The 13,043-nt window shown below is 38.4% G+C and overlaps 1 protein-coding gene across 1 annotated transcript in view; it reads left to right on the top strand.

Annotated features, from left to right (window-relative positions):
• Positions 1 to 13,043, top strand: part of ttn (titin) — a 331,374-nt gene that overhangs the window by 227,203 nt on the left and 91,128 nt on the right. Inside the window, exons 177-197 of the mRNA XM_062969136.1 lie at positions 621 to 808; positions 894 to 1,008; positions 1,194 to 1,478; positions 1,883 to 2,034; positions 2,148 to 2,295; positions 3,126 to 3,303; positions 3,403 to 3,524; positions 3,668 to 3,955; positions 4,664 to 4,960; positions 5,336 to 5,522; positions 6,833 to 6,948; positions 7,043 to 7,342; positions 7,483 to 7,782; positions 7,895 to 8,000; positions 8,762 to 8,958; positions 9,047 to 9,352; positions 9,651 to 9,929; positions 10,130 to 10,429; positions 10,556 to 10,858; positions 10,966 to 11,340; positions 11,434 to 11,736. Of these exons, the coding sequence (XP_062825206.1) occupies positions 621 to 808; positions 894 to 1,008; positions 1,194 to 1,478; positions 1,883 to 2,034; positions 2,148 to 2,295; positions 3,126 to 3,303; positions 3,403 to 3,524; positions 3,668 to 3,955; positions 4,664 to 4,960; positions 5,336 to 5,522; positions 6,833 to 6,948; positions 7,043 to 7,342; positions 7,483 to 7,782; positions 7,895 to 8,000; positions 8,762 to 8,958; positions 9,047 to 9,352; positions 9,651 to 9,929; positions 10,130 to 10,429; positions 10,556 to 10,858; positions 10,966 to 11,340; positions 11,434 to 11,736 (4,845 nt within the window). The remainder of the gene's footprint in view (positions 1 to 620; positions 809 to 893; positions 1,009 to 1,193; positions 1,479 to 1,882; positions 2,035 to 2,147; positions 2,296 to 3,125; positions 3,304 to 3,402; positions 3,525 to 3,667; positions 3,956 to 4,663; positions 4,961 to 5,335; positions 5,523 to 6,832; positions 6,949 to 7,042; positions 7,343 to 7,482; positions 7,783 to 7,894; positions 8,001 to 8,761; positions 8,959 to 9,046; positions 9,353 to 9,650; positions 9,930 to 10,129; positions 10,430 to 10,555; positions 10,859 to 10,965; positions 11,341 to 11,433; positions 11,737 to 13,043) is intronic.

The raw sequence follows: 13,043 nt of genomic DNA, 5'->3' as shown, positions 1-13,043 counted from the left end.
TATTTACAAAATATAAGCCCAGAAAAGACACACACAAGGAGAGAAAGGAAGACTGGAATACCTGGGCAAGACCTAGGTGGCCTCTTCTACATTGCCATATATTCCAGATTATTAAAGCAGATAGTACATATTATCTGCTTTGAACTGGATTATATGAGTCTACACTGCCATATAATCCAGTTCAAATCAGATAATCTGGATTTTGCATGGCCGTGCAGATTCTACATGGCAGGGGCCAATGTTTTTTATTTAATGTCACAAAAATTCTGAAAAATGTAATTTCAGAAAGTGACGAGAATAATGTTGCCATATGATCTTTAAAAGATGTTTTAGGTTATCTCAGTGCTCTGTAATATTACATTATAATCTACCAGTCAGAAATTAGGAAAACTCAAGAGTTTACAGACCCACAAAGGTTGGCCTTTTCATGAGTAGCCCCTGATATCATCTCCTCTTTGTCATTCTACACAGTTTCAAAATTGTAGTTGGCTTTGAACTTAAACTGAACACCACTGCCATCCAGCTTTATGGAAACTCCTGTGTAGTTCCTTGAATTCTGGGCATTGATATCTCTCTGAAGCAGGAAATATGTAAATCACGGAAATTATTTTATTTTACAGAGAGGCCAAGTCCTCCTATTAACCTTGATCATTCTGACCAAACAAAGTCATCTGTGAAACTTACATGGGAGCCTCCTTTGAAAGATGGAGGCAGTCCGGTTATGGGCTACATTATTGAAAGACGTGAAGAGGGAAAAGACAACTGGATTCGCTGCAATCCAAAGCTTGTACCTAATCTTACTTTTAAGGTAGGAGGTTTCTTTCCAGAGTAAAAGGCTTACTAATTTTTTTAATGTTGACAATTTATTACAAGAATTACCGCTGTCTTTGTAGGTAACTGAACTTAAACCTCTAGCCAAGTATTATTATAGAGTATCTGCAGAGAATGCTGCTGGCGTGTCAGATCCAGCTGAAGCCATTGGACCACTGACAGCTGATGATACCCATGGTAAGCAGAAATCATTTAACAAACAGTTGCTTAAAGTAAACTCTTTTTGAGGCCCTGGAGGAGACAGTCACTTGAGGGAAAACTGAAGATTTCAGGATTCTTTACATCTCTACAGTATCTGTAATTGTGTTTATATCTTAAAAAGTCTGAAATAATAATTGGCACAATTTCTGTTTCTGTTTCAGTTGGACCTACAATGGACTTAAGTGGATTTAAAGATGGACTTGAAGTTATTGTTCCAGAGCCACTCAAAATACGTGTTCCTATCACTGGCTATCCAGTACCAACAGCCACATGGTCTGTGGGAGACAAAGTTTTAGAGTCAGGCGACCGAGTAAAAATTGAGACTAGTGCCGCTTTTGCACAACTTGTCATAGCCCCAAGTGAACGGCCAGATAAAGGCATTTACACGTTGACATTAGAAAATCCTGTATCATCTATATCAGGAGAAATTGATGTTAATGTCATTGGTAAGCAATCAAATCTATCTTTTTGAATTTTAATGTGCAGTAATAATATAAAACATAATGTGCAGTAATAATATAAGACATTAACATAAATAACTATCAGTGACCAAGTTTACAAAAAGTATGTTTCATGATAAATAATATTAATGAGCCAAAGAATAACAAATCATGCTAATATTAAAGAACAGTAACTTTTGATTTACCGCTCCATTGTGAAATGTCATAACGTAAGAAAGATTATCTTTTTAATAATTAAGATTGTTCGTATAAGCATTAAAATCCAAAGCATGTAATTTTATAACATGTTTAATCAAAAGAGGTCTATTATAAACTGTTGGTTTTTAAATAAATGGCTATAAGTTGACTATAGGTCTATAATATAATCATTGGGCTATATTTTATTTTAGCTCGCCCAAGTGCGCCAAGAGAATTGAAAGTTGGAGATATAGGTCGGAGCACTGTACATCTAACATGGGAGCCACCTGAAAATGATGGAGGAAGTCCATTGACTGGCTACGTTATTGAAAAACGTGAAGTGAGCCGTAAAACATGGATCAAGGTATGGTTTCCTGCCTAAACATAATACATGTTGTTTATGGTTTCACTATGTAATACTAAAGACATATTAAGTGTTTTCCCTGGTATTAAACATGCAATCCCTTTTCTTTTTAGGTTATAGACAATGTCCTTGACCAAGAGTTTACTGTCCCAGATCTCGCCCAAGGAAAAGAATATTTGTTTAAAGTTTCCGCATGCAACAAATGTGGACCAGGAGAACCTGCTTACATTGATGAACCAGTTAATATGTCAGCACCTGCAAGTGAGTGTACTTTATTAGTTAATAATTTCTGGTTGTGTATCTCAGCATTCTGCGTAATAACTCAAGCTGAATCTTACAAGATGATAGGCCTGCTGGAGAGCAACAAGTTTTAGATTTTAAATGAAAAGGGGTTTCCTTTAAGCACAAAAGAAACTGAAACCTGGATCCAAAAACATGCAAATGGAGCTTCTCTCCACTGCCATCTTCTTTAGTGCCGCAAAAAGGTCCTCAATGTTCAGAGATCTTATAGAATACCTCAGAATACAATTAATGTGACTGCTAAAGGAAAGGAGATCAGAAGGCATCAGGATACAATTTTGTACAAAAGTGTATTTACAATCATACATGGCAATACAGGCAGTCCCTAAGTTATGGAAGAAATAGAATCTGTAAATTTGTTCTTAAGTTGAATTAGGTTATAAGTCAGAACAGGTACATTTTTAAGTGTAACTCCAACCAAAAAATATATATATTAGCTTTGGATAACATAGGAAGGGTTAACAACCCTGTGGTGTTTGTTTTGCTATCTGTGTCCCTGTTCAGAAGATTTCACCACACTTTCTGTCCCTATGATAATTGGGTTTTGAAAAATTTGGCTTATGGAAACAAGGATTGGCGAGAAAGCTTCAGTGGAGACACCTTTTCCCCATGATAACTCTTTCAAAAGTGAATTTCCCATCTCTCGCTTCCTGTTGTCTCACCCCCGTTCAAACAGGGACTGCCTACATTTCAACATAGAGTCCCCAGAGGAAAGAAAGTATATATAAGTCATACTATTATAAGATCGTTAAATATTTTTCTTCTCTCATCCTTCCTCTTTCACTTTACAGCGGTACCTGATCCACCAGAGAATGTTAAATGGAGAGATCCAACATCTAAGTCCATTTTCCTTACCTGGGATCCACCCAAATATGATGGTGGCTCACGTATTAAGGGCTATTTGGTTGAAAAATGCCAGCGTGGCACTGACAAATGGGAGCCCTGTGGTGAACCTGTTATTGAGACAAAGTAAGTATTTATGGTACAGGTGCAGGGGAAAAGACATTTGGAAAATTTAAAAAATATATTTAACTATGGTATTAACTTACATTCTTTTATTATTAACAGAATGGAAGTGACAAAACTTCAAGAAGGGGAATGGTATGCTTATCGTGTTAAGGCGCTAAACAGGCAAGGAGCAAGCAAACCAAGCAAACCAACAGATGACATCCAAGCTGTGGATGCAAAGGGTAATTATTGTTTTCAGTTACATCAAGATTTAATTTGCAGTCTTGAAAATACCAGAATGTTATAGGCATATGCATATTTTTATAATATGGTACTATCTATACAGTGTACTTTTTAACACAGTCTTAATTCTCTCTAAAATCAGAGGCCCCAGAAATTTTCTTAGATGTGAAACTGCTTGCTGGACTCACTGTCAAAGCAGGAACTAAAATTGAGCTGCCAGCAAGAATCACTGGAAAGCCAGAGCCTCGGATTACCTGGACAAAGGCTGAACAGATCCTGAGACCTGATAAAAGAATATCTATTGAAAGCAAGCCTGGCCAATCCATCGTCACAATAACAGAGAGCAAGAGGAGTGACAGTGGCACCTATATTATTGAAGCTGTCAACACCAGTGGTCGGGCGACAGCAGTTGTTGAAGTTAACGTTCTAGGTATGTCAGGGTTGTTTTTAATACAAATTATAGCACCGTGTTTTCCCAATTTACCATACCTACTTGAGTCTAATGCTCACTTTTTTGGGCTAAATTACATTGCCAAAATTGAGGTGAGCATTACATCTCATGCCATGCTAGAATTGCATGCATAAACCCATCTGTGTGAAAAAGCCTGGAGGAACCCAGAACCCCGGAGGCCAGACAGGGAGGCAAAGAGTCTGTTCCTGGTGGTGGTGGCAGCAGCCACGGGAATCCATGATGCCCAGAGAAAGAGGAGGAGTACCTGGCTGGTGGCCCAGTCATTCCTGCCACTTAATCGTGGATCCTGCCTTCCGGGTGGGCCTCAGGGTATCTCATCCTTAGTCCCATATGGTTCTCAATTGGTCTCATTCATGAGGTCTTAAGAACCACCTCCTCAATTTTGAAGGCCTTGGGAATGAAGTCAGTTGGAAGTCGTGAGGCTGGTGAGTTTGCCAGCCTTGGCCCGAGAGTGGGGCACGGCTTCCCAAATGGCCTCAGTCATGCTGCCTGCCTCCCTGGCGTGCTAGGCCCCCACTGTTAGGTGCATTACAATTGAGGGTAAATCTATTTTTTGTAATATGCACCTTCAACATTTATGTGTGCGTTACATTCGATGACATATTATACTTGAGTAAATATGGTAATATTGTAATAGAAGTTCTTATTCTTATTATGTTTCTACAGATAAGCCTGGCCCACCAGCTGCATTTGATATATCTGAGATTACAAATGTGTCTTGTCATTTGACCTGGAATCCTCCTCGAGACGATGGTGGCTCCAAAATCACAAATTATGTCCTGGAACAGAGAGCTGCAGATAGTGAAATATGGCACAAAGTGTCATCCACCATCAAAGATACAAATTACAAAGTTGCAAACCTGACACCACTTAAGGAATATATCTTCAGAGTTAGTGCAGAAAACATGTATGGAGTTGGAGAACCAGCCCAAGCTGATCCCATCATTGCAAAATATCCATTTGGTAAGTATATTCACTTGACCAGCGAGAGCAGTTACCAGACAATCACTACTGCAAGCCATTTCTGGCAGTCCCTCCAAATGATGAGTGATTTTGTAGGCACCACCACATCATAACAGATCAGTACCATCATGTTGTCTGTCTCCATGCTGTTGTTCGTGGCTTGGAGATATGACTTTGGTGAGTGCTAATGCTCATAGTGAGCTGATTTACATAAACATCTTTCCAAGGGGAGCAGCCATAAAGAGTAACTTTCAAGTAGCCTCCATAGGGTAGTAGCTTCAGTAGATAGCAAATACCTACAGATCGGTTATGTTAAAGTGGCACACACGCTGCTAATATATGAACTATAATTAGTATTTTTATTTCTTTCTTCAGATACACCAGGTCCGCCAACAAGAGTTCAACCTGTTGAGATCACTAAAGATTCTGTGACATTAACTTGGGTTGAACCAGATGATGATGGTGGAAGTCCTATCACTGGTTACTGGGTGGAGAAGTTTGACCCTGATCAAGATAAATGGATACGATGCCATAAAATACCTGTTAAAGATACAACATTCAAGTAAGATAATTGTATACAATCGCTTGTACTGTTGGATAAAATGACTCAGATGAAAATGAAGTCATATTTATACGAATAGATCATTTTTATATACACTGTATTAGAATTACTGGTGCCCTGTAATAGTTCTGCATATTTGTCTCACTGGCAATCTTTTCAGATGTACCTTAGCCAGGAGAATTCTCTTCTCCAAATCCTATTTATAACAGTCTATCAATGCTACATAAAAGTTGCTTAACAGGACAATGGCTATTAAATGCCAAGGATGCCTACCAGCACAGTAGCATAAATTATTATAGTGAATGAGTAGTGTGGTTTAGGCCCCCAAGGGTGATTCTCTGTCAGAGCAACAGTTCATTGGACTGGTATTGATATAAGGCCAATGCAGTACTCTGCCTTATGTAGAATTATAAATTCCTAATACAGATTGATTTTTCAAAAATGCTTGGGGCCCAAAGGTGTCACTATCTCAGCCACGATCTGGAGGTTTTGGAGTATTTTTGGATTTTAGAATTTTGAATAGGGGAAACTCACTCTGTACAATGTGTTTTTCTCATACCCAAGTATTATACATGCCTGTCTCCATAACAGCACTTAAATTAAGTTTACTTACTAGTATAGATTTTAGTATGATCTGTTCAGTGCCTCGTATAGTGAAGGCAGACAAAGAATATTTAAATCAGCATAATTAACAATATTATGTTCATAGCAAATGCAAATGTATTGGATTTTTTTTTACCATGGATAGGTAATTTATTTATTTATTTATTTACAGTATTTATATACCGCCGTTCTCACCCCGAAGGGGACTCAGGGCGGATTACAATGAACACATATATGGCAAACATTCAATGCCAACAGACAAACAACATATATAGACAGACACAGAGGCATTTAACATTTTTTTTCCAGCTTCACGATTCCGGCCACAGGGGGAGCTGTTGCTTCACTGTCCACTAGTGGCTGTACTTCCTCATTCCTTTCCTCGTGTTTTGCTGGCAGTTTTATGATGTTGTAAATTAGTTAAATTAGCCTCCTGCATAAAGCGTACCTAAATTTCCCTACTTGACAGATGCAACTGTCTTTCGGGGCTGCATAGGTTAACAGCAAGCCGTGCTATTTAATGGTCAGGGGCTTAACCCGACCCGGGCTTCGAACTCATGACCTCTCGGTCAGTAGTGATTTATTGCAGCTGGTTAATTGTGTATCATATACACTTGTAGCTAATAGTAATGTTTAATTTTTGCTCTGAGCGCTGTACAGTATTAAAGATACATTGAATGTATCACCATTTTCCTCTTTCTTTTTAGGGTAAAAGGTCTTACAAACCATAAGAAGTACAAGTTCCGTGTCGTAGCAGAAAATCTTGCTGGGCCAGGAAAACCAAGCAAAGCAACAGAACCAATCTTAGTAAAGGATCCCATTGGTATGAATATGAATATATATTTCGTATGAATATTATAATTTGATCCAAATTATTATATTGGGTTTTCTAATCTTAAATGTCAATGTATGTCCAGATCCTCCATGGCCTCCTGGAAAACCTACGGTAAAAGATGTTGGCAAGACATCATGTTTCCTGCAGTGGACAAAGCCAGAACATGACGGCGGAGCCAAAATTGAGTCGTATGTAATTGAGTTGTTAAAAACTGGTACAGATGAGTGGGTGAGAGTGGCTGAAGGCATTCCCACACCAGAACACTTCCTCAAAGGACTGATGGAGAAACAAGAATACTCCTTCCGAGTCAGAGCTGTGAACAAAGCTGGAGAGAGCGAACCTAGTGAACCAAGTGATCCTGTCTTGTGCAAGGAGAGACTGAGTAAGTGGCTCTTTGTCTGATCTTTGGCATTACGTTCAGGATACAGTGGTCCCATTAAATCATAGTTTGATTTAATTTTACATTTGGAGTTATAATTTTATGGATGTGGTAATTTGTGCTTTTCTTTAATATTTTTATAGATCCACCTTCACCGCCACGATGGCTTGAGGTCATTAATATTACTAAAAACACAGCAGACCTTAAATGGACAGTACCAGAACGAGATGGCGGCTCTCCTATTACAAATTACATTGTTGAAAAGAGGGATGTGCGGCGTAAAGGCTGGCAGACTGTTGACACCACAGTAAAAGACACCAAATATACAGTGACTCCTCTGACAGAAGGCTCTCTGTACGTGTTCCGCGTGGCTGCAGAAAACATAGCAGGACAGAGTGACTACTGTGAAATTGAGGACTCAGTTCTTGCTAAAGACACCTTCAGTAAGTTCTCAGTGCCCATGTGTAGAAATCAATTTAACAAACTAGGTCACTACTTTTAACCCCCCCCCTCCCTCTGCACTACACACACTAATTACAATATTATTTATTTCAGCTACACCTGGAGCACCATATGCCCTTACACCAGTTGAAGTGACAAAGAGACATGTCGATCTGAAATGGGAACCACCGAAGAATGATGGCGGAAGGCCAATTCTACGGTAAGACCTTGTTAGAAATAGCACAAAATCTGAGGGGTTATGAGTGAATGGAAATCATTATTCCCAAAGTTCCCAAATTCACAGATCTGTGTTCCAGAAACAAATGGAAAATGTAGGTCAGGCATGAACAATCCGAGGATCAGCATATAGTGATTTGCATTGGTCTATGACACTGGAGATCAGGATTCAAATCCACATTCAGCCATATAAGTGTGACCTTCAGCAAGAAAAGGCAAAGGCAACCCTCTCTGAATAAATCTTGCCAGTAAAGCCCAGTGATAGATTTGCTTTAAGGTCACTATAATCTTCCTCTCCATCTGCCAGCAGGCTGATTGATCTGTGTCAGCAGACAGGGATTTTATATACAATGGGTCCTTGGTATATGCTTCAGTTCAAGCACCCACCACCACCACTGTTGATATCAAAATCTGTGGATTCTCAAGTTCCACAATATACAGTGGCGTAATAAAATGGTGCCGGATATATAAAATGGCAAAATTAAAATTAAAAGTTAATTAAAATTAACTTTGGGGATTGTGGAATTAAATATCTTTTCAAGCCATGGATGGCTATATCCATAGATTCAGAATCCATGCATATGGAAGGCCAATTGTACAAATAAATTCAGAGAAAAGGAAGGATGCATTGGGGAATTAGAGCATTCCTGAAATATTTATTAATTTTTTTAAAAAAAATTCAGTCTCTTTAATTGAGAATATGGGTTTTGTGCAGATTTTAAGTATCCTCTCTTCTTCATTCAGATATGTTATTGAAAAGAAGGAGAAGCTGGGCACACGTTGGGTGAAAGCTGGCAAGACAGCTGGCCCTGACTGTAATTACAGAGTAACAGATGTCATTGAAGGGACAGAAGTACAGTTTCAGGTTCGTGCTGAAAATGAAGCTGGCTGCGGTCATCCCAGTGAACCAACTGACATATTGGCAATAGAAGACCCAACAAGTGAGTGACCATGAAAATTATACTGAGGCATATCAGTGTTATGCCAAATGGCATTATAGAGAATAACATTTATCTTGCATTCTGGCAGGCCCTCCTTCCCCTCCGCTGGAGTTACATGTGACAGATGCAAGCAGAAAACACATTTCAATTGCATGGAAGCCACCAGAGAAAAATGGTGGAAGTCCTATAATTGGGTATAATATTGAACTCTGTGAAGCTGGAACTGAAAAATGGATGAGAATAAACTCTCGGCCAATCAAAGACTTGAAATACAAGGCAGAAGAAGGAATTGTACCTGACAAGGAATATGTGCTCAGAGTCCGAGCTGTCAATGCCATTGGAGCTAGTGAACCATCAGATATATCAGAGAACGTTGTTGCCAAAGATCCAGATTGTAAGTATATTTCTTTCTAAAGAAATCATAATCTAGATGTTAGTGATAATGTTGCAGTGGGCCCGTAGTTTTCTGCTGGGACCCTATGGATGCCAAAATCCATGGATGCTCAAATCCCATTATATAAAATGACATAGTGAAATAGTTTCCTGTATATAACATTGCAAATGTTAATTTTAAAAAATATTTTCAAGCCATGGGTGATTGACTCATTGGAAGGAGAAACAGTGGTCAACTGTACTTAAGATGCATTAACTGAAATTATTTGGGTGATTTTTCTCTTCTTTTTTAAAAACAGGCAATCCAACTGTTGATATAAAGACTACAGACATTATTGTTGTTGAAGGAGAAAAGTTATCCATCCCAGTTCCTTTCCGAGCTGTCCCATCGCCAACCATTTCATGGCATAAAAATGGGAAGGAGCTTAAAGCAGGGGACCGAACAACAATGAAGAGTGACTACACCTCTGCCTTGCTTGAAGTAACAAATGCTGTCCACGCTGATGCTGGTGTTTACACTATTACCTTGGAGAATAAACTGGGCTCAACAACTGGCACAGTTAATGTCAAAGTCATAGGTAATTTAATTTTCTTGTGTTAGCAGACATGTTCGTCAAGCTCTACATCCAGTTATCTCACAACTAGTTATTTGATTAGGTATCTGTAAATTTAAGGAACTATAAATATGAATACATGTGTAAAATTTCTCTTCAACACATTTTTCAAACCTCTTACTAATGGGTTAATATTAAATGTGTGCACAATGCTTTTTTATTAGGTCTGCCTGGACAATGCCAGGATATTAAGGCAAGTGAAGTAACTAAAAGCTCATGCAAAGTGACCTGGGAACCTCCAGAATTTGATGGCAATACTCCAATATTACATTATGTTCTGGAACGAAGAGAAGCTGGCCGGAGAACATACATACCTGTCATGTCTGGTGAGAACAAACTGGCATGGAATGTAAAGGATCTTATACCAAATGGCGAATACTACTTCCGTGTTAAAGCCGTCAATAAAATAGGAGGAGGCGAATACCTTGAACTGAGAAATCCAGTGATTGCAGAAGATCCAAAGCGTAAGTTCTTATTTTATTGATTCGTCACATCATAGAATGAAGGTGTAGATAATTACAATATACATTGTGCTTATTTTCTTTTCTTTAAGATTTTGCCTTGTATTTATCTGTACCTTTTATATACAGAACGTCCAGATCCACCTCTTGATCTTGAGACTCACAATCCAACTGCAAAAACAGTAACTCTGACATGGAAGCCACCAATGTATGATGGAGGAACAAAGATATTGGGCTACGTTTTGGAAAAGCTGCCTAAAGGAGGAGAAAAGTGGGAAAGATGCAATGAATTCTTAGTGCCCGTTCTGACTTACACTGTAAAAGATCTCGAAGAAGGCAAAGAATATCAGTTCCGCGCCCGTGCAGAGAATGCTGCCGGTGTCAGTGGACCTTCCAATACCACTCCTTTTATAAAAGCTGTGGATCCCATTGGTATGTTTCACGTAATTTCCTCTTTCCTTTCCTTTTTAATATTTGGACATTCTGTTGTCTGCACAAACATTAAGATGTTAACCTAAACTATGCTTTTATTGTTGCAGAGGCTCCAAAGGTCTTCCTTGCTGCAAGTCTGCAGGATGGCCTTGAAGTGAGGCAAGGGTCTGAGATTCCACTTGAAGCACAAGTTTCAGGGTCACCTTACCCAGAGATCTGCTGGTTATGGAACGATGAAGTCATTAAACCAACAGAAATTAAGAAGAGAGTCACCAAGATTACTAGGAAAAAGAAAGGGGAAGCTGAAGAAGATGAACCTTTCCACTTGTCCCTGCCAGAGCGCTTGAATATTGATAACAGCAAAAAAGGAGTGTCCTTCCTGGCAGTCCGAGATTCGATCAGACCAGACCATGGCACATATACTATACGTGTTGAGAACGATCACGGAGTTGCAAAAGCTACATGTGAAGTCAATATATTAGGTACATTCTCCACAATGTGCTTTACATTTCCCCTTCACATTTAACAAAATCTGATGTCCAAAGTTGTACTTACTATTTTTGTTTGGTAAACAGATACACCCGGACCACCTGTCAACTTTATCTTTGAAGAAGTTCGAAAAAATTCCGTTATATGCAAGTGGGAACCTCCCCTTGATGATGGTGGAAGCGAAATACTGAATTATGTATTGGAAAAGAAAGACAGCACAAAATCTGACGTTGGCTGGGTTACTGTAACTTCAACACTTAGGCACTGTAAATTCAATGTACCCAAACTAATTGAAGGAAAAGAATACGTCTTCCGTGTGAAAGCTGAAAATAGAGTAGGGCCCGGCCCTCCATGTCTTTCAAAGCCAGTTGAAGCTAAAGATCCATTTGGTAAGTCTTGTATTGTATCTAAACTCTATTCTTTTTTTGTCTGGCACTTCAGTGATAATCATCACATCACTTTAATTCTAGGACTTGATTATACTTTCATTTGTGAAGAATCAGTCTCAGATTGATGGCTGTAATACATGCCACAGCAAATATATATATGAGTGATACTCTTACCTTGAAACAGCGTCTGAAAAGCTATCTGTGTGAAGTTGATGGGTATTAGATAAGAGATAATGGTATTTTGAGCTGGATAAAGCATCACTGACAAAAAGCATTTTTAAATTTTCCTAGCAAGGTAGATGAAATGAAGGACAATTCATACATTCCAAATGTAAAAGAATCACACTTTTTCACTTTCCTGTCTGGTATAGTACTACAAATCCACTGGCATGGTCGCATTCAATGGGTTTATTGTTTGAGGAAACACTAGCTGATAATTTTAAATACTCCTTCCCAAAGTACAAATTGCAGGATTTCATCAAATGTCGGCATGGCAGTTAAAGTGAAATTGTAGTGCTATAACTATGTAGATTGAAAGGGCTAGCATGTCCATAAACCCCACTTTCGATCTACATCACTTTCAGTGATCTGTACAATACTTATACTTAATAAATACTTATATGTGGACTTCAGTAAAGTGAATTTAGAAATGCTAGTCTGTGTGCTTTTCAAGGGCCAAGACATTCTACTACATAAGAGGTGGCCAGACTGGATTGCAGCAGAGGTAATTAGGTAGCCAGTCATTCCCAATCTTTCTTATGCCCACTCTCAAATTTTACCAATTCATTTCCCCACTGTAATAAATAAAAGTTGCATTTAATTTATTAATTCTATACTATTGATTCAATCGTTAGCTATAAGTCTGACCCTAAATCTTTGGGACTTAACTGATTGTTCACTAAAACTTGGGGGCCTAACTGATTTTACACAAACTCACACATTTAATGGTTTTCAACCATTTTAAAGATTTTCAACCAGTTTTATGCTGTCTGTTTAAACTTGTTAAATTGTATGATGTGTTTCTAGCCTTTTAAAATCATTTTTTATTGTTGACATTGTTTTAAATTAGACAGGTCGGTGTTGTTGTGCACCACTCTGAGAATTTTATGTAGGATAAAATATTTATATTTTATGTAGCATATAAATATTTAAACCAACAGACAAGCAAATACTTATTCATAATTAAATGGGAGAAAGTACTACAGGAACTGATAGTCCTGGCTTTCAATCAATATTGAAAAAGACTGTATTGAAATTTCACTTGAAGTCTCTAAGTAAAGATGTGGTAGAGGAAGAAATCTGAATCA

The sequence above is a fragment of the Anolis carolinensis genome, chromosome 1 (genome assembly GCF_035594765.1).
Source record: "Anolis carolinensis isolate JA03-04 chromosome 1, rAnoCar3.1.pri, whole genome shotgun sequence".
Classification (NCBI taxonomy): domain Eukaryota; kingdom Metazoa; phylum Chordata; class Lepidosauria; order Squamata; family Dactyloidae; genus Anolis; species Anolis carolinensis.
This window is presented reverse-complemented; position numbering and strand designations above follow the sequence as displayed.